Raw genomic sequence first — 24,327 nt, 5'->3', positions numbered from 1 at the left:
ACTAAATGGAAACCTACAAACAGTTTCTGCTTAGCGTCTGAAAACAGTACTAAGATTGCACATTTTAAATGTTATTGAGTTTCCATTTAAGATCTGCAAGTAGCATTGAAGCACAGCAAAAAAGGAATATTCTGTCTTCATATAATGCAGTCAATTCGCATTCCACTATCATACACGAACCATTTCCTTATCTGAAAGCAGCAGCCAAGATTAACAGTAAATTTGCATTAACCATTTTACCATGGTTATCCCACCCAAGCTGGGGAAATCAGCTACATCTCCCATGCCCTGCAAAGGGCTTTCTTTCTGAGTTTTACACAGGAGCTGAAAAAGCAACTATGAAATAGATGGATGTAATGGAAGTCAAACCTGGTAAAACGTTCACAGGCAGATTCTTAGCTCTAGGGCCACGAACTGACAAATTTAAGAACACACTTGAGTTAAGGGTATTCATACACATTCTCTATTACAAATCACCGCAGATCTGGCCATGCCCAAGTCCCAGACAACAAACATCCTGACCTTTAACTTTTGTGTTCAAACTGATATGCCAAAACCAGGTGTACTTCGCTAGAGCAGCAACAACTGTAACAGTACTGGTAAATAAAAATATGTCAGGGAATTCTTTGTGCAAACTCTAACTAGTAGTGAGGATAATCTCAGCTAACTTAACTGACTTTGTATCAAACAACTAGGAAAAGCTCACAATTGCCATCACAGAGGAAGTTCAAGTTTTCTCTCTTCTCTCAGCCACCCTCTCCACCTCTCAGCCTTAAATCTCTAGAGAGCTCATCATCACTGCACCCATGCTACAAAGCAGAAAGACCCCGTGCCCAGGCTGGTTGGCGTTGCTCTCCTCTGACCCAGCGCTCATGGAACACCTGATTTGCAAGGCAAGTTGAAAACAGAGTTAAATCCCACTGCTAACCCGAGCCTACGAAAGGTCACCTAGCTCTGCCAACAAGCTCAGGGCTTAAGCAAGCACATATAATTGCCCACGATATATTTTTTCCCCTTACAGAACTTCACCTGATTTTCATCATGAAAGCAGTCCTTGCAATTAGTTGCTCATACTTGATTAACAATACATTGTTCACATCCTGCTCTGAATACACATGGCTTTCCCTCTTCTCCACAACACAAGTCCCTGGGTCCTTCAGAGGTGATCATTCCATTAACAACATTCTCACACCTGCCTCCATGATGTTTATTCCTTATTTTTGCAATAGGAAACTAAGGTAGAGCAATTAACATCAGTAATGCTGGATGTTCAGCTTAGACATTCACAAAATGGTTGAAATTAAATTAGCAGAAGGTGGCTAGCAAAGAAAGCTTCTCTCTAAAGTGCTATTTTTAAGAAACATTATTTGAAGCTGAAATTGTTTTTTATACTAACATGAAATGAGCATTTTTAGCTTAAGCATTAGCAGGTTCACTCTTAATGAAGCTAGTAATGAACACAGAGCTAGAGCTGCTTAGAGACTCAGAATAACAGCTTTTCCCCACGATGCCACTTCCAGATAAAAATGCAGACCCGCACCATATCTGACAGAGACAACAGAATGAAACTTGCTAGGACTCAAAGTCACTTTATTTAAATCTCATTCTTGATCTGAAAAAAAATTATAGGGAAAACTATATATATATATTTTATTATTTTCATTATGATAATTAATCCATGCTAATGAAAATTAGTCTTCGGGTAATTCCTGTTTAGGAAGAATTCTGTAAAGTTCTCCAGGCTGATATAAAATTAAGACAAAAAACCCACAGAGCATTTGCTTTGAAGTGAGTTTTAAAAAGAAGGAAAAAAACCCTGTAAGTTCAGAAAGACCTGTGACAGGAATAAGCATTTTAGCAACCCCCAATTTTATATTCAGAAGGTTGCTGATATACATATTTAAGATGTACTTACTAAAACACCCACAAACAAACAACAAAAAAAAACCCTGTTGGAGCAGAAAGACTAACTTCCATAATTCACTTCTGTCCAGCACAACGAGTGAACTCAAGAAAAGTTTTATTTCTTCAAAAAATTTCAAAAATCCTTTCAGGAAATGCCTAGCCATGTACCCTGTAATCCGATCACCAGACACAGACGATTCATTTCCACTTCCCAACATGCCACACCACTTATTACCTTTATTTATAAATGCTCAAAACAACTTTGTTAACCAAAATACAAGTTCATAACATGAATATCAGACATTTGTGTACTATGGAATTTCTTCAAATCAAAATTTATTTAATTTACAGAAAAGCGTAACTTCTTTTTGAGTCTCACTGAACAAGCTGTCCTTAATATAAGAATATTTCTTAAGGGAATGCAGAGTTTTTTGTCCTATTAAAGTCTTTCTTATATGTTTAACTTCTATAAAGCATACAGATAACATTCAGATAACAGGTCCCCTACCAGCACCATCATGGAAAGACACTGAGTGCTCAGTGGGGAAAGCCAAGCCTATCTTCACAATACACCACATGTAAACTGAAAAACACATGAGGACAGCAGAAAATAGAGAGCAGAGATTAGCCAGCCAAATGAGACTTCACTAAATAAGTTAACAACGTTCTGTTGAAGTTATTAAGAAAATTAAGCACACTTTTGGTGATTTTCTGAAACAGATCACACAAAATGCAGATACTACCCACATCAGATACTAGTGAGAATTACATCAAAGGCCAAGGCCTTGGGATCTAATTGACAAGGTCAGAAATCCTACAGTCCCAATGATTCAAAGTCACCTTCTCTCACTGTCATAAGACCAGGGAATTATTCCCCAACATTTACCATCTTTCACAAGCTACTATTTCACCACAATGTCCTATAAAATGGTTTCAGTGATTACTGTGGGTTCATGTCTTACACAGTAACAAATGCATGCTATCATACTTCAGCAAAGCCTTTAGTTTTGGGGTGCATTGGAAGAAAAAGTCAAAATATTTTGATAAGAGAAAGCTAGTCCTTAAAAGTCTCATCTACTTTCAATATAAAGATTTTTTTCCCCCCCAAAAAAAGCATTTCTCATTACAAAAGAAGCATCTACTATAAGTTTCCATGCACAAATGTACACATACAATGCATTTGATGGGAAGAATTCACAAAACTTTTTTATGTGGATTCCCTACATCAGCTACTACAGCCCTCAGATGCGATCTGGCTTATGTGCTCAGGAGAAAGCTACACAGATTCAGAGCAAAACCAATAAACTTGACACTGTACTATTGCAATGCAGACTTGTAGAAGAAAACAAAGAACCTTCCAGAGGTGCTGAGCAACACTCAGTGCAGCACCCTGAAATTCCTTACAAAAGGGCACAGTGTAGCACAGAATATGCAGCAAACTGCTCATCACTGTAGCCAGGCAATAGCTATGCTACAGTCCTTCCACTTTCACCAGTTTGCCTTTACCTTCTGGTTATCACTGGCAGGAAGGGAATCAGAGGCCCCAAAATACCACAAGTTCAGCACCAAAACCATACTAACAACGTGGCATTTTGCAGCACTTCAGAAATTTGCTAAAATTAACTTGAGATTTGACATTCTAGAAAATATAATGGAACACTCCCCGACAAACGAAGTTTTATGCAAGTCATGTATGCACAGCATATCACTGAAGATCAACTCAGTCAGAGATAGAAAAACAGCTCAGCATTTACACATTGTGTTTTCTTCCAGTCCAGCACACATTACACACCAGTTTCAGCCGAACAATGCTGTAAAGAACAGGATTGCCACCAGCCCTGACAGCCAAATATTTCTTGCCTGTTTTTACTGATTTTCATATTAGTACCAATACTCCTGATGTCCTAATCATGTCCTAAAATCCCAAGGCAGAAAGTATCTCTGTCCTTAGTATCTGAAACTACTTCTCAGTGTTACCAAGCAATGTTCTGCTCAGTCAAAACACTGCTCTGACACTTGCAGCAAGGTAGCCCACAAAATATTCCTGACTACTGCAAAGATGCCAGAAAAACAAGACAGGTTCATGAACCAGGATAACAAATGAATATATTAGAAACATGAGCTAATGTAGTATACCTCAAAGTGCTGGCCTACACATTTTCAAGGCCAGTGATTTAGAAAAGTAACTCACTATATATCTCAAAGTTCATGTCTGCAGTCTATACCTAAGTCAGCCTTGTGTTACTCAGCAGGAAGGGAAGGGGGGTTAACCCATTAAGGCAAACTAATCAGACCCTTAACCTGAAGGAGTCAATGCAACTTACAAAAACTGTCCTTTCCTAATATGCCCTAATGGATACTAGAAGTCTCAAAAACCTCAAAAAGAAAGTACTGCTTATGCAGTGTCAGAGCAGCAAAGGAAAGCTGTGGCAGTACATTTAAATAGAGAGTAAAAAACTAGGCAGTCTGAGCATCCCAAGGTCCAATGCCAGAGAAAGCAGAAAAGGGGCTGAACAAGAAAGTTATGCTTCTATTAAAATGGAGGGAAAAATACCAACACTTCAAGGTGAAAATAATATAACTGAAAGTGAAAGCCCTCTTGAGAATACCTCTTCTGTGATCTTGAGTGGGTTTAGTACTGCATTTTGTGATTTTATTATTACTAAAATTCAGGTACACCTACAGTATTCATTCTGAGTCTACCCCTGCTCCAGAAGTACCTGATGGAGCAGCTGACAACAAAAACCAGTTGATCAATTATAAGGGAAAGCCTACTGTTGTTTAAGGCTTTTTTTGTTTGTTGGGATTCTTTTCCTTAGTTTTTATTCGTTTTGTTTTTCTTTCAGACCTTGGCTTTTTATATTAATTTTAGCCACACCTACTGAAGTCAAAGGGCCTTTAACAAACTGAAAAAGTAAATCTGTTAAAAATACAACACACCCTATCTTCAATTAAAGGTTAAGCGAGCTCTCAAATAATATCAGTCTCAGAAAGGAAAAACCAGACTGAACATTCATGACTATTTTAAAGACTGAGAAGTGAAGTTAGTAACAGAATATTTAAACAAACACACACTTGCACGCCACCTAAAAATCACATCATAATCATCTAAAATGCGAAGTAGACCTTCTTAAAAATCACTGCAAATGTTCACAAGACCATGCATTAAGTGTTTAAGAGAACTTTAAAACTGCATAACAAGATTTCCTGAAAGAAGTCATTAAAAGAAAAAAATCTGTCAATCTTCTGTCAACTTCTAGTTGAAGAACTCCCAACAACTCAATCAACCCATCCTTCTGCAAGAAGATCATAATTGTGGAAGGCAACCTCAAATTATATAAGTGCTCCAAAAAGAGCAAGATCACATGGTTACCCAAGACTCAAAACTCTCCCTAGAGTGATTTTTCCACAGAATCATGCAAGGGGAGAAAGCTATCTACAAGAAAACCAAACACAAACAAGAAACAGAAACAGTAAAGAAGATATAGTTTCATACTTATTAAAATAAAACATGAACAGCTATGTAATGATTTAGGCAGCTGTACCTGGTAATTTTGATATTTTCTACACCAGCTTTATTTCCTCAATCCAAAAGTTCAGATGCTTTTAAAAAAAACAATTTTCAAGAAAACCAACAGACTTGTTGGCTGGTCTGTCTCATAAAAAAGGAATATACTTGAAAAAGGATTTTGGTGCAGCAGCATCCAAAGAACATAGCTCACTTATGCTGAGTGAGTCTAGAATTCCAACTACATTTTATATCTGTCATCAAGGAAAATACCTCTCTTCCTACACCACAGGTATCTTTTCCCACACAAACTCCATTTTGAGCACTACTGAGAAGCAAACAGCCATCAGCCTCACTTTCTGAGGCACAAGCAGTACTTTACTGTAGATATTGTCTAATCCAAAGAGCTTAGTATGCAAGGCCTGGACTCTGCCAACTTTTGCACATGCCTAACCTGATGCATATAAATGGGGATTACTCACATGCTGGAAGGTAAGTGCATGAATAATAAGCATGTTCGTGAATCAGCAATTACGTGCAGGTAGAATAAAAAGCCAAAGTGAAAGGAGATGAGGCACAAGAGGCAAGAAAGTTCTCACTAGGCATTAATATCATAAGTGTGAATGCTCCCAACCAGAGTTTTAGGAAAGCTAATTTAGAAGTAAGTTTTAAAAAAACTGGCTTTCAGGGTTTCAAGGTGGGGAAGACGAGAGTTTTTTGGTTTATCATCCAAATACATAATAAATTGTCAACTATATAAAAAGTTTACAACCCTCTTTACCCAAACCCCCCAACTCTCCAGCTGAAACACTTAATGATTTTACATTCTTGCTTCCTTGCTCTCTCCAGCTACAGGTCAGTTGCAGCTCTGAAAATCTTAATCAGGGTGATATGGCCTATTTAAAATACAATTCCTTCATCAGCCAACTAGAAAAAAATTATGATTTTCTCAAATACAAAGAGCAGCTCTCCAGAACAAACTTGTTAATGCTGTGAAAAAGCAAACTGCTGAGCAGTTCAACCCACAAACTGTGAAATTAGAGGTTTTGGAAGCTGTCAGGAAGAAGAAGGTGGCACTATATATACAAAATAGGCTGCTCTTAACTTCCTCTGACACTAGTTTGGATAAGAGGGGCCTTTCAGTTGTAGCAGGTTATTCTGTATTGCCCAGTAATCATACATGGTCAAGAAAAACATCCTTCAGTGTTCCCCCCAAGTGGCCAGCAGCCCTCAATTCCAGGTACCACATCTGCTGCCACCACCTTCTGAAGCCTGCATAGGGGGCCCCATGGAGATCAGACTCTTGCACAACAGCTTACAACAGGAGTTGCCAAATTTAACCTGACTTGTTAGCTACAACATCAGGGGATGCTGGTATTACCCCATCATCAACACATCTGCCAGTGCACCACAACCCATGACAAGCATATAAACACACCTATTACACATCAAACATTGTGCACTAGGTATTTTGAACTGGTTTCCAAGCTACAGCACCATGGACCTCCGTCAATAATTTAGTAATTGTGTCTTCCATTGACAAGAATTAATATACCAGAGTAACATTGAGAGCTCCAAAATACAGCCCTTTGGGAAGAGCCAGGCTCCAACATTCAAGATGCACTAACAACACTGGACTCTTCAGGGAACAGCATCCTTCTTTTATGCTTTCATTAGAAAAGCACTGGTTAGCCTCAAGCCAAAGCTCAGTCACTGTGACCTTTCCAGCTCCTACATCAGAATGATTCAGTACTAAATTACCACCGTTCACAAAAAAGCAGTCAATGACTTGCATCTTGAAGGTCACAAATAATGTTTCAGCATTCACTACCCAACATAATTTGGAAGTCTAGATATCTCAACTTCACTACTATAGCTCTTTTCATACAAAGTTATATGCACTAACATGTTTTTTTCTATCTCCATCAATACTATGAACATTTTACATAAAGAAATGTTTTAGCATTATTATATGTACAGCATTTTAAGATTCTTCATATGAAATAAAACCAAGAGGAGCTAATTGCTTCACCCTGTAACACCCAAAATATACAGGGGATTTATTGTGGTTTAACCCCAGCCAAAACCAGCCCAGGACTGAACAGCTCTGAAAGATGAAACCTCTGGCCTCGAGATTTTTACAGAGTAAGAATTGTTACAATCAATTTATCAAGATTTACTTGATATCATTCTAATCACTAGGGTTTTGAATAAGGAATTTTAATGCTAGAAAATAATAATTGAAATAACAGTTAACAGCAGCACGGAAAGCTAAGAAGCAAAAAGAAAGAAATAAATGTAAAAAAAACCAGAAAGTTGCAAAAGCAAGCAGCAAAGGGAAAAAAAGAATACTTGGTTCAAATTGCAAGTTGCTAAGAGAACTTGAAAACCCAAAGTCACTACCCATGTGGCAGCTGTGATCTTCGCTATCTAGACGAGGGGTCCTAAAAAACCTCAGAAAAACCAAGACTAGTTAGAGGTGCAAGATAACAGTGAGACTAGGAAAGGTCATTAAAACAAGCCAAAGATCTGAAATCTAAGAGCCAGGCAATCTTGTTAAGTTTTAACAAATAAATAAGGAACGACTTACAGAAAGCTGTTAGCTTTTCTTATTAATCGTGCCTAATTTTGTAAGATACCAAGTCCTGCATGTGTCCAAAGCAACTTGACAACTGCATGCACCAATACAAAAAAATGGTTTTCATTCATTTTACTCTCATGAAAATAATGTCCCCAGTTTACTGTGGCCAGTTTTCTTTCCACCCTCCTCCCTGAGCACAGCAAAAATGTAATTAAGAACTACCACCCTTGGGATTTATGAACTACTACAACACACATTTCCTTCTTTGGAATTGAGAGCCTACTTCCATTCACTGCCTACTATTAGACATTTCATTGGGAATACCCATCCGGACACTTGCCAGAATCTTCCTGCATTTTTTTAGCCTGGCAATTCCAAGAGATACCAAAAATCTGAGATCATCAGAAGACACAGGTACTGCAAAACTACCACTGGGTATTTTATCGAGTTTAATTACTGCTCAGGGCTGCTGAAGACTGTACTTCTCCTAATGTGACTTCTGAACCCTGCCTGCTTTTTCATCAGTACGACTTAAGAAATCCTGTAACAAGGCTTGTGAAGCTACCCTGGGAACTAATAACAGGTCTGGAAAAACCCAGACACACTGCTCTACTTCTCCCACTCTTCAATTTTCAGCGATGGGAGTGTAAATTGTACTTAATTGCAAAATTGTCAGTTCAGTCCTTGAGTCAGTAAATTATGCTTTTACAATTTCTTCTCATTCTCCCTCTCTCCTTTCCCAGGGAATGAACACCTAAAGCACTAATTCTCATCTCTGAGCACTTGTACTGTCTTCTCCCCTCACCTCACCCCACAGCTTCCTGAGCCCCCCTTTACTCTCACATGCTCCTACAGGAGACCACATCCCGCCTCCCCATCTCACACCCTTCCTCCAGTCTCTCAGCTCCCAACTACCACAAATTCTCATTCCTGCTCACAAGAGCTCCTCTCCCCAATCACCAGCCAATGTTTTGTGGGGATCACTCAACACTTTGGGAGGGACAGGGAAGAGGGGTGCAATGCAGAGGTCCCAGCATCAAGCACCCCTGCTCCCAGCTTTTCAGGGACAACTCTAGAATTACTGCATTTCTTGTGGGTCTCCTTGGTGCTGCCAGAGAAGTGGGTCCCAGCTCTACATCTCCTAAATTCACACTTACTGAGCTTGCCTTTTGTGTTTGTTTTAAATATGCTGAACGACTTTCCAATTTTTAAAAGTAAACTTTGTGACTTCAAATCCCGTATTGTCTGAATCAACTAGCTCTGATTTTTTATATTTAAAGCAGAGGGAGGAGGAAGTTAAGATAATCCCTCTAAAAAGAAGAAAAACTCAGAACTCTTTTTCCTACTCTTATAGATGCCCACATTTACTTTTTGAACTGGAAATTAACATGATATCTGACCAAACAGAGTTAGAAAAAGAAGTCTTAATAAATAACAGAAGAAAAACTTCCAAAGTCAATCTACAAACAATTTTCTTTCTTTCCTTCCTCCCTGCCCCTTTAAAGATCTTTTTAAATATGTAACCAATTTTGAACTTAAAAACTTAAATTTCCATCTTGAAACTGTTAAATAAAACACCTCTAAAGCCTAACACACTCTGCTTTTAATATCCAAAATGGTGCTAAATCTTTACAGTAAAAAAGCCAGCATGTTACAGTTAAGCTTACAGAGACATACTCACTGATTACAGCCGTAGGGGTAGGTACAGAAAAGCAGAAGATCAACTGCTAATACAAAAGGAAACTGTGAACCTAAAATTTTAACATCTGCGAAAGCAGAAATGAAGCTTTTTGAGTTCAGCAGTCTACTTAGTTCGAAGATAAAGCACCAGGAGCACTTTTGTAGCCCCACAAGTTCATCTCAAAAACAAATTCCAAGGTCAACAACCAAACCTGCTTTTTTCCCACCTTTTTAGTATCACAAAAATGTAAGTATAAAGTTCTGTATTATCTAAAGCAGTCTAAAGACTACATAGTTTCCTTAGATTTCTGTTCTGGCCTTATAATTACATTTAAAGAAAAAACATCTTATTAGTACTTGTCACAATGAAGTATGTTCCACTGTATTTTTGTCTTGAACACTTTTCATACCACAAAATTCACATGATATCAATAGTACAAATGAAATATTATCTGAATAGCAAGATATCTAAGAGACAACTGAATGCTCAGAAGCCATTTATTTTCACATTACAAAGGACAGGTTATTCTATCAGGATAAAGGATTTCTCAGATGCATGATGGAGGTCATTGGTCAAATCAATTATTTAATGGTAATCCATCAGTTCACTCCCAAATAAACAAACAAAAACACTTGGCACACTACTTAAAGAATTAGTCCCTGGGCAAAATACTAGGAGATTTTAATCAGCCAAGCAGTCACTCTCACATGGGCAAAGCCAATTTCTGACAAATATTTACAAAGAATGCAATGTAGTAATCAAAGGTTTTACTCAAGGAAGAAGTGAAGTCTCTAAACTCAACTAAGTGAAACAGAGCAAATCGCACTCACTTTAGCTTCTGCTTCCACAGAAAGTAGTTTCCTGTTACATTTTGCACTCAGCTTACTAACACTGTTAGGTATACATAAACAAACTTCATAAACAAAACCAACTTGAAAATATACATTTCATTGGAGAAACTAACTACTATACAGTTTCAGGTTTAAAATCAGCAATTAGAAGCCACTATAGAAGATAAATATATTTAACTGGGACTGAACTGGTGGAAACTCTATAAAGATGAAAAAAAAAAATCTTTGTAAAGTAAAGACAGAGTGAAAGTATTTCAGCAGCTACCAGGACCCCAGTTATTTCCCTTGAGCAGTCAGATCAGTTGTTTACTTCCCCCCATGTGGCACAGATAAATACTTATAAAAGTGTCAGCTCTACATTGTCCAGCCAGTCACAAGAACTGCTGGTATAAATAACAACCTGAGTTTCCATCCGAGTTCACACATCGCCTTTAAAGTACAAAAGGAGGTAATATTTAAAATGAGAAGAAAGAAAACACAAAGTAATGGTACATATTGCACACATTAAAATGCACGGAGAAACACTCATCCTACTGTAGCAGACTGTAAGCCAAATTCTCTAACTTTAAACAAAATTACATTGCAATTACCTTCTCACTTCCCTCACAACAGCAGTACATTGGAAAAAAAGAAATTAACAAACACCACTACAAGAAGTTATTGATTACAAATAATTTTAATCGACAAGCATTCAGGGGATATACATTGTACTAGCCTCTTCTTTCAAACAATTCTAAAATTAAGTGTACCACTGTAAACTGTCATTTTTACATATGCTAATGGTAATGTAAAAAACTAATTCAGCTATATAGGTTCAATCAAAGGGATGTTTAAGATAAATATTTTTTGCCTGTAAGAATAGAGGCATTTTACATAATATGGACTGTTTCACTTCAGTATTTTAAATACAGAATCCAACAGTTCATGCTACCACATTTATATTTTACTATTATACCCAAAAACTAAAAAGTGACTTGCCTCATCCATCTACAATATCCCCAGTGAAAAGGAGTAAAACTCCCAAATGGCAGAAGAGAAGATGGGTGGTCAGACTTCCTACAGGGAGATATTAGAATAAAATACAATCACATCTGGACACAGGTTCAAACATGAACCTTTCTACCACAGTTACCCTCAAACATTAACTCTTTGCACAACACATCCAGGACAAACTCGCACATAAGCCACGAATTATCAGAGGTGTTCAGTGGGCACACAAGCAGTCTCACAACTAATTACCATAAGACTTCCTCAGGGGAGTAATGTTGGAATACATACAGCAGGGTTTGAAGGCTCAGGCCCTTTATCTTTCTATGGTTTATTCTTAAAGCTCACTGTTAGCAATCTCCTGTGAACTAATTTTTAAGCATGTTTATCACAAGGAAAACAAATCCATAACTCTCAAAGTTAGCTCTTTATTACCACTGATAAATGAAAGCAATAACACTTTAAAACCCATCATATCAAAGGAACATCTTTCCCCACACAGCTGTTAATTTAACTCAGATTAGCCTCCTGAACACATTCAGTCAGAGGATATAGGTAATTTTGCCAATCAAAGTACTTTTCACTCAAGAACTCATTGTTGCAAGACATTTTGCAATTCCAACTCGCATTTTAAAAATTAAGAGCATGACTACATCCAACATCTACTTTGTTTGTTCCTGCCATTCACGTTTTACAACTTTGTTTTTAAGGTTGGAGAATGTCAGTAGCCCAGTACCATTAATGCATCTTCTCAACAAGATAAGAATGAGCATTACTCTAACCATACAAAACCATCACTGAAAGGCAGTGAGTGCCCTCATCTCCCATTGATGTCAGAACACATAATGTTACAAGTGTTGAGGTCTATTGTTCAGTCCATTTTTCCCCATCTTGTGGGGTCCTACCATACATTCATTAGAATACTACACTGACCTAAAACAAAACATAAGACCCTCACACATTAGTGTTTATGCAACTTCTAGCATCCACAGCATAATTCAAATAAGGGTACACAACACAACTGCACATGCAAGCACTATTTTCCAGAGAGAAGCAGCTCTCAGAGAGCTTTATTTTCTTAAAGAAATGGTATGGTTTATAAGAGTCAGGAAGCCCTCCCAATGCAGTTCCTTACATAAACAGGTAGCAGCCCGCAAATCCCAAAACCAGTGACACCACCAAAAAAAGAACCCACGTTTTTGAATCAGTCAACTTGGTCACACTAGATGAGAATACCTCATTGAGAACACATCACTAAGAATTACCGCTTACTTCAATTTCTCATCTAGAAACACAGCTGTACTTGCAAGGCCTTAAATATTACCTATTATTTATTATTATTATTATTATTTTAAAGCTTGGTTTTGTGCACATTAAAGTAGGCTGTGACTCGTTTTGGCAGGGGGAGAATAGGGGCAGACTTATGGATCAAAGCCCAACTTACTTAAGGAGGTGGTTTACACCCAAATTCTTCTCGTCTGGACTTGCAGTTAAATCAGCGGGTTTCCTATTCTAACCACCGAGAAGCGTTACAATATAGCCTCGAACATATAGATGGCTGTCCAGAGAAAAAAAGTTCCACTATTTACTCAAACGCACATCTGTTGGAGTTCCACCAGCCAGCCTACTCCGGCAGACGGGCTGCAGCGGGGACTTTCAGTTTTGCCCGGTCCAGAAGTGAGTGTATGACACCACCGGCGGACCCGAGGAGTTCAGAGAAGAAAAGCTCCTTCGGATACTGTTTTCCCGAGCCCCCAGCCGGCACCCGACTCCAGGGCCCGGGAGCAGCCGCGCGAACCAGGCAGGGGTGGCCTCTCCGAGGGGCACCGCGCAGCATCCGCGGCACCGCTCGGAGACCAGCACCAGCGCGCCCGCCAGGAGAGAGACCAAAAGCGTCGGGAGCACAAAACAAGCACCGAGAGCCGAAGTGCAAACACGGGAGAGTTTTACCCCCACCGGAAAGGGGGGACCCCCGCCCGCTCCCTTCCCACCTTCGGGCGGGGGGCCCCGAGGGGCCCGCGCTGCCCCTGCGGGGGTGGGCGGGGGCAGCCGCTGCCCTCCCGCTCCTCCTCCTCCCGCCCCGCGCCCCCGGCCCCGCTCACCCGCCGTCTCGGCCGCGGCCGGTGCCCCCGCCACGCCGTTCAGGTAGAGGATGGAGAGCAGGTGGGGCTGCGTCTTCTCCAGGGCCACCCGCAGGTCCTGGAAGTGGTCCCGCTCCTTGGCCAGCAGCAGGGCGATGAGCAGCTCGGCCTTCCCGCCGCCCGCCGCCTCCAGGTCGCGCAGGTCGCGGGGGCCGAGGGCGCCGGCGGCCTCCAGCAGCTCCACCACCTTGTCCACTTCGGTCATGGCCTGCGCCAGGCTCTGCCGGCACTGGACGAGCAGCTCCTTGTGCTTCGGCTCCATGGCCGCGGCAGGGCCGCCGCCGGCCAAACTTCGCCCGCCCCCGGCCCCGCCGCTCCGCCACCGCCGCCCCCGGGGCGGCGCGGGCCGAGGCGGGGCGGCCGCCGCCGGCCGCCCTCCTCCGACGCCCCCGCAGCGGCCCCCGGCGAAACTTCGTCCGGGGAGGAGGCGCGGAGCTGGGGCAGGACCTGGGCCGAGGGCGGCTTCGGTTTCGCCTCTTCCTCCTCCTCCTCCGGCAGGCGGGGGGCGAGCTGCCGTTAGGGGCTGCTGCTCTTCCTCCTCCGGCTGGCGCCCCGCTCGCCTCCTTTCCGCCCCCCCAGGCGGCGAAACAACTTCTCCTCCTCCTCCTCTCCCCTGCCCCCGGGAAGGGACGGCCGGCAGCAGGAGCCGCGGGCAGCGCCGCCGCCTCCCGGCGCCCCGCACCCCCCGCGGGGCAGCCCAGACAACTTCTCTCCGGCGCTCGCCGCAGCCGCGCGGCCGGGAGGGGGTGCGGGGAGACGGGCTCAGCTCCAGGCGCCTCCTTTCATCGGCGGGCGCACGCAGCCATATTGGCTGCACAAAGCTGCCGTCTGCGCCGACACGGGGCTGGGGCTGCGGCAGCGCATCGCCCCCCCGCCCAAGCGCCGCCGCGACCGCCGCTTCCCCGGCCCGGCCCGGCCGCCGCCCCCCGGCCGTCAGTCAGGGCCGCCCCGCCGGCCCCCGAGCGGAGCGGGGCGGGCCGGGGGAAGGACCCGCGCCCCCCCCGCTACGGCGCGGCCTGCGGGAGGTTCTCCCGCTCCTCCCCGCGGGGCTCCGCCGGGGCCGCACGGGGTGCTCGGCCCGGGTGTCTCGGCGGCGAGACAAAGGCCGAGCCGCTGCCCTCTCCCGGGTGCGAGAGCGGCCGCCTGTTGAGGTGCTGGCGGGGCCGGGGTAGGCACCGGGCGGCGGTTTCAGTCGTCGAGATTTGTTTCGCCCTACGCCGGGAAAAGCTAAACATCAAAATAGCCACAGACCGCTTGGAGCTTTGTCCATTAGAATTTGCAAAACTGAAAGTTTTCAAACGATATCGAAACGTTAGTAACGTGTGTTGGCTCATCTCCCCTTTAAATGTAGTTTCATCAGCGTGTCGTGAATAACCAGAGACCAGGTAATTTACAAATAGACTACAGCTGTGTTTGTAATCAGCAGTAGCAGGAGGATGCAATTGATTAGCAAAGACATAGGAGAATAACAACTTTTCTATCTGAAGGTAAACAGGCTGCCAACATCACTTGCACCAAATGTTACCTTAATTTGCAAACAGCTATGGGAATAAGCTGCAGAATGACCACAAGCAGTTATCATCTTGTCTCAGTCTGAAGAGACTGGAAAGTTTGCTAAGGAGGATGAGTTATGAGATAGACCGAACTTCTCTCTCAGCAATTGTAAATTCAAAATTAAGGGGCTTTAATCGAGGAAGTGTGGAAAAAAACCCAGAAGAAATAACAACCCTTTATTAAAAGATATATGTATATTGGCAAAAACAGTAACAGAACACAAAAAACTAGACAGTAATCCTAGAAAAAAACCCCACAAAACAAACAAGCAAACAAAAACCAAACAAACAAAAAACCCAAAACAACAACAACAACCAACAACAACAAAAAAACCCCAAACCAGTAGGTCTCGGCTGGAGTCACGAGGCAGTGGCGGCACAAGGCCAGTCACCAGGACGAGAGAACCAGAAAGACTGGCTCCCAGGCTTTTCCTCCAGAAATGCTCGGATACGGTCCCTGTCTCCGTCCCGGCGAGAGCACTCCACGGTCTGACCTGTCCTCCGTCCCGGGCGGCCAGCTCTCCCCAAATGTCAAACTCCTTCCCCCCCTCACTCCAGCCTTCGAATGGGCCATTAGCTAGGAATGTAGCTCGGCTGGCTACATCTTTTGTAAAGCTACTGACCTCCCCTTCTCCCCTCCCATTCCAACTCAGTTTTTTCTTACAGTGAAAGAAAAATTCACCTCTCAGATTTATAACCTATAGCACATCTTAAATTCACTTTTTATACGTTTCAGTGACACTGAAAGAGCATTAATGGTAGTGGTGTTAGCCCCATTACATCAAATAGGAACCAAAATTACCTGACAGCTTACTGTCCGAACAACCATATCCTTTATTTAGTGTCCAGAGAGCTGGACACAATGAGTACAAGGGGAAACCATTGTTGCCTAAAATCTTCTGTTAACACACCCATTTGGAGAATTTAGGTGCTGAACTAAGTTTCAAGTCACTTTATGTAGTTGAACAGATGATGATTTCTCTCATAGGTAAAAACAGCCTTGAGTTATGTGCATAATTGTGCTATGCATTCTACTACTACTAGCGAAGGCAGAGAATAAGAGGATTTAGGGATTTTTCTCAGCCTTAAAAGTCATTATTTACAACAATACTGGAAGGTATGGGGTGATTTTGAAACACATTTTTCCATATTTGGTCCATTCACGGTTATTTAATGCTCTTATAGATTCACTTCTTTTAACTTTCAATCCATTGCTTTCTCAACAACTTTCTTTGCCACACAAAGTACAGAGATTAGCTTTTTTGCATAATTATTACTGTTACAAACTCCTGCAAACTGTGTTCTATCTAGACTATTTAAATTTATCAGAGAATCTGCCTATTTCTCTCCAGTGATTTGGGCAAAGTTTAGCCAGTAAAGTGATTGTGCATTCCCGAAGTACTGGTTAACACTAGTATGCATTACTTATTTGTTTCATCTCAGCAAAACAAAGCTGAAACAGAACAGAGTCAAAAACTATGGGTAAGAAGTGAAACTCGCCTCCGGTCACCCAGTGTGCAGCCAAAGCACAACCCTCCCAGCCAGTGTGAGGGCAGGGCACCTCTGTGCCTGCCACAGGACACAGGGCAAGGCACCGCGCAAGGGACAGCTTTTGGAAGGCAAATGCCCAACAACACTGAAAATTATTCAAGGATGTGCTAGTTTTTAAGACTGTCTAACCTCAACAGTCCTTTAAATATGATGTTTTGTTGTGCATGTGCTTTCCTGTGAAGGAAAGGAGACAAACCATCAACTTTCATTACGAGTTATTATGATAAGAGCCAGACTTCAGGTCTATGCAGCAGTCCTCCGCTATTTGAAATAATAAAGACAATCTTGCTTTCTCTCCTCTGCCTGATTTGGCACTCTGATAGGTGCCTTTCTCCAGGTGTTGCAGTAACACAGGCATGGCATCGTTCAGGCAGGGCACAACTCAGCTATCTTGAGTCCCATTTGAAAATCTAGAGGGAGGTGTGCCTTGGCAAGTGTTTACCCTGGACTCTACTTAGTCCTGCCTTTGCTTTAGTCCTTTGCCTTCTCTTCCAAATAAAACATCCGTCTTCTCCTGCAGTGCCTGCCTCTCCCTTTGCTTGCAGATTCACATCTCCTGTTGCCATTGTTCCAGATAGTTGCCACTGTAGTGCCAGATAGTAGGTAAATCCCTGTTGTACCAGGTTTCTTTCTTCCTAGCAATGCAGTTTCTATCTTTTTGACATACCTGAGTCTCCTACGCTCTGTTTTTCTTGCAAATGGCAAGTTGTCTTTGCTCTGAAAAAATCAGATAAATTTCTTATGGCAGAGATAAATGTCTCTTCCCTGAGTCCAGTGGCAGCAACTTGCCTGTATAACAGAGGGACCTTACTGTTACCTCAATTACTTGACTCAGTATAGACCTTCTCCAGAAAGTTCAGGGGAAGTCTTCATAAGATTTAGGCATATTTTGAAGACTCAAGCTGTGAAATGGATGCAAATTTATTATGCCAAAACTTTAAAAAGTAACCCAAATTCAGATCACTACAATACTGCAGAATGTACAACTCCACTGCCATGCAAAGAAGCAAACACAGTTTTCAATTCATTCCTTTCTCCCCAACCCCCCATAGAAAAAAAAAAAATAAATAGGCAAAACTCTTTGGTTCCTCTGCCAAGTTTTTAGAAAATGAATATATCTGTGGAATAAGTTTTCAGAACTAAAATCTAAGTTAATCAAAGACAGATCCTTGAAATTAATTCAAGTCTACAACTTGGACAGGCTGTGCAAGGATCAACCAGGTGTTTATCAGAGTACCAAAATGAAGGCAAGTTTTTTGTTTGTTTGTTTAAACCAAATGAAAGGAAGGATTTAAAAAATTTAATTAAATATGGAGCTCTGACAAAGGATGCCATGGATACTTGTGTAAAATTGGATTAAAACCACAATTTGACAAACTAACAGAAGAAGATCAGTAGATTTTTATAAGCTGGGGAAAAGCTTTCAATTTTTTTTATTTATTTTTTTTTTTTTAGAATTGGAAACCAGGCTATTGAGGATGTATGCTTTGGGCATTAGAAAAAAACTATTGACTATCTGAAAAAGAGTATTAGGCTAGCAATAACTATGCCTATGAAATCTGAGAAAGATTTGGGAGACAAGACGGGGACATGGAGGCAAAAATTGAAGTTTATTTTTTAGCCAATTTTGTACCTTCTTTTCAGAAAGAAAAGGAGAAACACACAAGTGTTGCCATGCAGAAATAAAGCCTTTCAAATATAGATAGAACATGTGAGGCTTAAGAAGCTATCAGACCTTGGAATTGATTTTCTAAGGCAGAGATCAGAATTAGAAGAATCAAGTTATCTGCTTGGTGTATCTACCTCTGAGATAACCTCCCTCTGTAGATTCAAGATGGGGGGCAGCAAAGCACTGAGTTCCCATCTTGTAGAATTTTCTGTTGGGAGGACAGGATCATCTTCAACAAAAGCATTAGGTTTCAGCAAGCCTCACTCCTGCAGGTGAAGACTGTTTTTCTTAGAAGTGTCTATAACCCTGTGAAGTATATGAAATCCCCCAAATTCCACAATATTAACTACAGTGTATTTTAAAAAAGCAAACATGCAAACCTTTGAAAATATTAAGATCAGAATCAAAACCAGCAAGAACAGGATTCAACCTCTGTACAAGATTTTCTTCCTGTAGCTGTCAATGCACCTTTTTTAATATGCAATAATCATCACGTTTGTGTATGCAAACAGCACATTTCCTGAAATAGAGCATTGTGTCATAATTCACACTAGGAACTAAAAAGAGATTCAAAGTCATGTAATCCAGCACTTTAAAAGTCTATCTTCCATACAGATCACAGAACTTCAGACTGAAACCAAGACTGAACAGCATGATGATCAAGCAAAAAAGGGAAAGGGGAGAGCAGAGGAGAGAGAAAGAAGAGGAGAAAAAAGCAGAGAAATAGAAAAAGAAGAGCCTTCCTGTTTTCAAGATGGATTTTAATAAGATAGTATAAAATGTTGCACCTGCAATAACAGGGACTGCACCCAGTGACTGTTCTTCTGTCTTGCAAAATCTGTGCTTCCAAAAGCCTCTAGGCGATGAGATTTATATTCTGCATCACTCATCCACATATTGACTGACACTATCATATTATTTTAGCTTGGTATTTTCTGATAAGACACCCTTCAGGAACATCTAGATTTTAGAACAGGCTTCTTATACTCATTTTAATAGGAATCTTCACAGGACAAAAGTCTAACATGCAAAAATACCCGTCACTCCTTCTCAAGCACTTCCTCCTCTGCTGTGCCTGCTTACTGCTGCCCGAGCCACAGCAGCAGCTCTGCTGCTGTAGGTTTGCTGGTAAATCCCCTCCTCAAAAATCATCAATTTGAACCAATCAGAAATTCTAATGGCCAAAAGTGGAGGATTTTCTTTAGAATTAGGATTTTTTTTCTGTTATTTTTAAATGCATGGGAGACATTTCATGTGCCTTTTTTTTTTTTTTTGGAGCCCTTAGGATACGGGTCTTCAAGCTTCATTGGCAGTCATGTATGCTAGAAACGGTTTTGTAACGAAAGCTAAGCTTCTCATGTAATCATATGATTCAAGCAACTACAGATTTAGAGAAAAATATTGAGAGATTTACAGTAAGTTAATAGAAGGTGACAACACTGTGTGGATCCTGGGAAGGAAGGTTATGCAACATCGAAGACAGCTATATGAAAAATACAAGTAATGACCAAGGTAAGATTAGAGCTCTGTAGATAAAAAGTAAACACCACAGAGACTTTGTCATAGGTGTCATATGAAACACCAGCAGCTAAGTGGTTCTCAACAGCAGCTTATTTTTTCAAATTAGTGTGACTGATAGACAATTAATTAGCATTTTCAGGATAGGAAGGTGCTGGTCTAATGGGCCAGCAGATCAAAGGATCTCATTCATCCGTAAAAAAACCCAAAACCATAATGTGAGAAGTCTGGGCACTGCCCAGGGAAAATATTTCACCTGGCAGTATTGTCTCCAGGAATGGGCTATGCCCATAAATCCTGAGGTCCTCAGAGCTCCTGCTGAAGCTGCAGACTGAGGGAGCTGCTGTTGGACACACACAGAAGCACAAGGATCGTTTATCTTCCCAAAAATGTAACCATGAACTCCAGGAAATGGTTTAGCTCTTTCTTAAGTGAGCTCCTATGACATACAGTATGAGAGAAAGCAGACCTTTTATTTTATTTTATTTTTCTGTAGCCATAAAACCTATCAGTCACTTCATCTTGTACCACACTAGGCAGTTTTCAGATAGAAATTATTGTTGTCTTTTCCCACCCTGGACAAATTAAAATGAAGAAGATGAGATATTTCAGTCAGCTTCAACAGAAAGAAAACAACATTGTTTGATGAAGGTTTTAGATTTCCCTGGGCTGTTGAAAAATATAAATAAAAAAGTTGTTTTCCTTGGAAAGAAAAGGGCTTCCTCAAAGGCAAAATACCTGGCAGGAAGGGTGGTTGGTTGTTTGTTTGGGGCAGGGAGGGGGAAAGAAATGGGTGGGCAAATCATCTCCTGAACCTGTGAATACACACAATCGCTTCTGTTTCTCAGACAAAAAAAGGCAGAAAAAGAAAACCAGAAATACTAGAGGCACATTGGTGGTGATACTGCAGGGCAGTAAGAATTTCAGCTTTTGTGAGGAAGACACTCTGCAAGCAAATCCCAAGAACCCATCTGCTTAGAATAGATCAGGGGGTGATTTAATTTTCTTTCCAGGAGTGGCCTGACTTGTGATGTCGTTAACTTCTATAACCAAGCAGATGTTAAACAGCCCCTTTAAAAGCTGTTGCTTGCAGTTTGTTATTGGTTCAGTTTCTAGGTCAGTTTTCAAGTCAAGCCAAGAGAGATTGTTTATACCAATCATTTGCTTTTACTTCTTTTAACACTAACGGGGAGATAAAAGCAAATGGGTGCCCTAAACAGCCACGGGCAACTTCTATAAACAAATCATGCACAAACTGGGAACTCATAAGAAGAAATCCCAAACTGCAGTTAAGAAGGTAGACAAATGCAATAGTAAGGACTCCAGAGAATGCCTCAGCACTTTTTCACCCTCTTCATTGGTTTTCTGTCAGCAATGAGCATTTTCAAACTGGATTTGAATCAAAAGGCTCTTGAAGAAGGAAAGGGATTTCCTTATGTTCTATTTCTTAGATCTGCTAAGAATTGCATATGTACTTTAAATAGCAAGTAGTTCCCCTGCTCACTGACATGCAAAGGTGTAAGAGTTGAATCCATCTCAGTTACAAACTAAGTTTTCCAGGGTCTCCTGGGACAGTGCTTTTATTTGGCACAACTGGACTCAAAAAGAAGGGTCCTGATGCTGAACAGAAGCCAGTATTCCTTGAAAATTCTAGGGCAGTCCAAGTATCTGTAGTCTAAGCCCAAAGAGCTTTTCTCCTTGAGGAAATGGAGACAGGTACTCATGCAATCGTGGTTCTGTTTCTCTAGATACTGAGTGACACCTGTCTTTCCACACATGCCTGAAGAGCTTGTCCCACAACTCACCTGTTTTGCAATGCTCAAGCTAAGCAGAAAAGAGAAGTGGCAGACCAATTCCTGAAAAAAACCCAAAACCCAGCAGATCCACATGTGAGAACAGACCAATACTCAGATTTGGTTGGACTCCAAAACCTTATCGTGCATGGCAGCAGATAAGCAGGACTGTGGGGAGCGTCCAGCTGGAGGGGATTATTACAGCTTCATAATGAATGCTCTAGCATTCTGAATTAATCTGTTTTATTACATAGGAGAAGCATTTCTGGTGTACTTTCATTAATTGTGTACAGTTTTACAAGTGCCTGTGAGAACCAGACAAACGTAGATGCTCAGGATGTTGAAAAATATGCTGGGCTTTCAGCAGATCCTGTCATACCCATAGCTGAGACTTGAACTGCCATTTGATAGTGATACATAGATTTCTGTTTACATAAATACTGCATAAATTCCATATGCTTCTCATTTGAGAAGAAAGTTTTACTTTTAACATTGCTGGATATTCCTTGGGCAGGAAAGGGAAATCATTTTTGTTGGAGATAAACACGAGACTGGAATTACAGTGAGAATAAAGTCAAAGAGAAACCCTTGCACAACTTGCTATAATCGGTTTGCTCAGGCAAAGCACACCATGGGCCAAGATGCAACTTAAGACTGAGAAGTGTTTAAAATGATAAAAATACTGGACTTAACTAAAATTAGTTCTGAAAACAGTAACTAACATGAAATGAAGTAACTCCTAAAATACACTCTAATTTAGAAGGCAAAAGTAATACAGTCTCTGTGCCAGCCTACATGCCTTGGAAGGGATGGGAAAGCCATCAGAGAGTTCTAGAATGAAATAATGTCTCATCTTGGCATGGTGGCAGCTGCACAAGGTTTGGTCATCGAGTTTAAACTGAGCTACAGATCTTCAACACATCTGTATTTTTGACCCTTATAACACAAATGTAAAAATTAAACACTCAACAGTTCGAGTTAACTAGTATTTTCTAAAGAAAAATGCCATAAAAGTAATTTAGAACTTAAATTATTTTAAATACTAGGATTTGTCAGAATTGAACAACAAATAAACAACTCCCAAAACAAATAGAAAATCCTCACCTTGATACTAAACGGAAACGAACACACACAGCATGGCCAAGAATAAGCAGAAACATCTGAGACAAAGTCCTGAGTGGCATGGAAGCTTTAAAAAGGATTTAGGTTAAAATTATTCTTTTTGAATCAAGTGTGCAGCGAGGAAGTTTAGAGAAGTGTTGTTCAACTGTTTGAAACTTATAAAGATGCATTAACTAGAGAGACTTTGATGGATAGAAATATTTAATATAATGCATATATCAAAGCTGCTCATCCAGTTCTGCTGAGTTCTCTAATTGGTTTCCAGGGGACTTGGATTAAGCCCCAGTTTGGTCATAAAAATACTGTGCAAAAAGAATAACTGAAATAAAAAGTCTCTAAGTCTGCTAGAGATATTCCATGAAGGATAAATACACTTCATCAGCAAAGCAAGCCAAATATTATCCTTTTTACTGTGGGCTATTTGTACTGTTTGAGTTTTTTCCCTTAACTCGTCTTTAGAGCTGCCACCCTCCCCTTCCAAGAATATGAACGGAGGTCAAGAGCTTCACTACTTTGCCCTCTCCTTTTCCAGGTGAAGTCCATGTCTGTCTCGCAGCTGACTTCAAGAGCACCAACTACTAACCTTTTTCACTTACTTTAGAAGATGACAGAATAAAATGAACTATACATAGCAGATGCTAATCACATCCTTAAATCCGCACATCCTATTTACTAAATATTCCTATAGCACGGAAGTTTTCACAAGCACAGGGCCTTCACTCACATTGATTTTATCATCTCCTCTCATAACTATGTTGCCCAGGAGAGACTATTGTAATTTAATAGTCTTTAACAGACTGAATCTAAAGTATAGAGAGTCTAAAGATTTCCCCAGGTCTTACAAGTCTGTGGCAGTAAATTAACTGATTCTACATGTGCCAGCTACCTACCAAGCTGCTGCGCTGATCCCTTATATTTATTCTCAACAGAATACATACAAACAAAAGCAAGGGAAACAATATTGGTGTCAGCTAAGTAGGGAGGACCAGAAGCAGGCTAAAGACAAAAGTAAGTGGAGACTTAAAGGGCTGAATACAGTTTTTAGTGCTGACAAAGAGCCATGTGAAACAGGGATGCTTTTCAGTTTAGAGTACGAATATATTCCCTTATATAACAGGGTCATTTTTTTCCCCAGAGTTGTTTGACCATAGTTGTAATTTTGATGGCAGTAAATTTCCACCTCCAGATGTGCTGAGGAGATGTTTTTTCCTTGAGTGGTTTAATTATGCTGCAGGCAATTGTTCACGGTAACCTTGCATGGCTGAGTTGACTCCAGCCAGTGGCACAGTATGGCTGACATAGCACTGCTGCAGGGAAGCAGTGTCACCAGCAGTGACAGTCACTACGGGTCCAGAAGGGACAACTCTGTGTGAGAAACAAGGACAAGAGACAGAAATAAATGCAAAGGGAACTAGAAAATGCTCAGCAGTGGCATAAGTCAGAAGAACTATATATCTTCTGAAAAAA

The 24,327-nt window shown here is 41.1% G+C and overlaps 2 protein-coding genes and 1 long non-coding RNA gene across 5 annotated transcripts in view; 2 read left to right on the top strand and 1 right to left on the bottom strand.

Moving 5' to 3' along the window:
• Nucleotides 1-14,514, bottom strand: part of DLG5 (discs large MAGUK scaffold protein 5) — a 106,384-nt gene extending 91,870 nt beyond the window's left edge. For 2 of the 3 annotated variants that reach the window (XM_064662577.1, XM_064662578.1), the window contains exon 1: nt 13,616-14,514. In XM_064662577.1, coding sequence (XP_064518647.1) covers nt 13,616-13,916 — 301 coding nt within the window. In that variant the 5' untranslated portion in view covers nt 13,917-14,514. The remainder of the gene's footprint in view (nt 1-13,615) is intronic. The other variant, XM_064662579.1, reaches the window with a different exon arrangement.
• The window catches only part of RPS24 (ribosomal protein S24), a 229,759-nt gene that overhangs the window by 157,712 nt on the left and 47,720 nt on the right, over nt 1-24,327 (top strand). The window lies entirely within an intron of this gene.
• LOC135417920 (uncharacterized) lies at nt 14,950-19,226 on the top strand. Its single transcript, XR_010432268.1, has 2 exons — nt 14,950-15,039; nt 19,043-19,226. It is a non-coding gene; the product is annotated as an uncharacterized LOC135417920 (long non-coding RNA).

The sequence above is a fragment of the Pseudopipra pipra genome, chromosome 8, assembly GCF_036250125.1.
Source record: "Pseudopipra pipra isolate bDixPip1 chromosome 8, bDixPip1.hap1, whole genome shotgun sequence".
Taxonomy (NCBI): domain Eukaryota; kingdom Metazoa; phylum Chordata; class Aves; order Passeriformes; family Pipridae; genus Pseudopipra; species Pseudopipra pipra.
The sequence above is the reverse complement of the archived record's forward strand: the minus strand, read 5'-3'. Positions and strand labels throughout refer to the sequence as shown.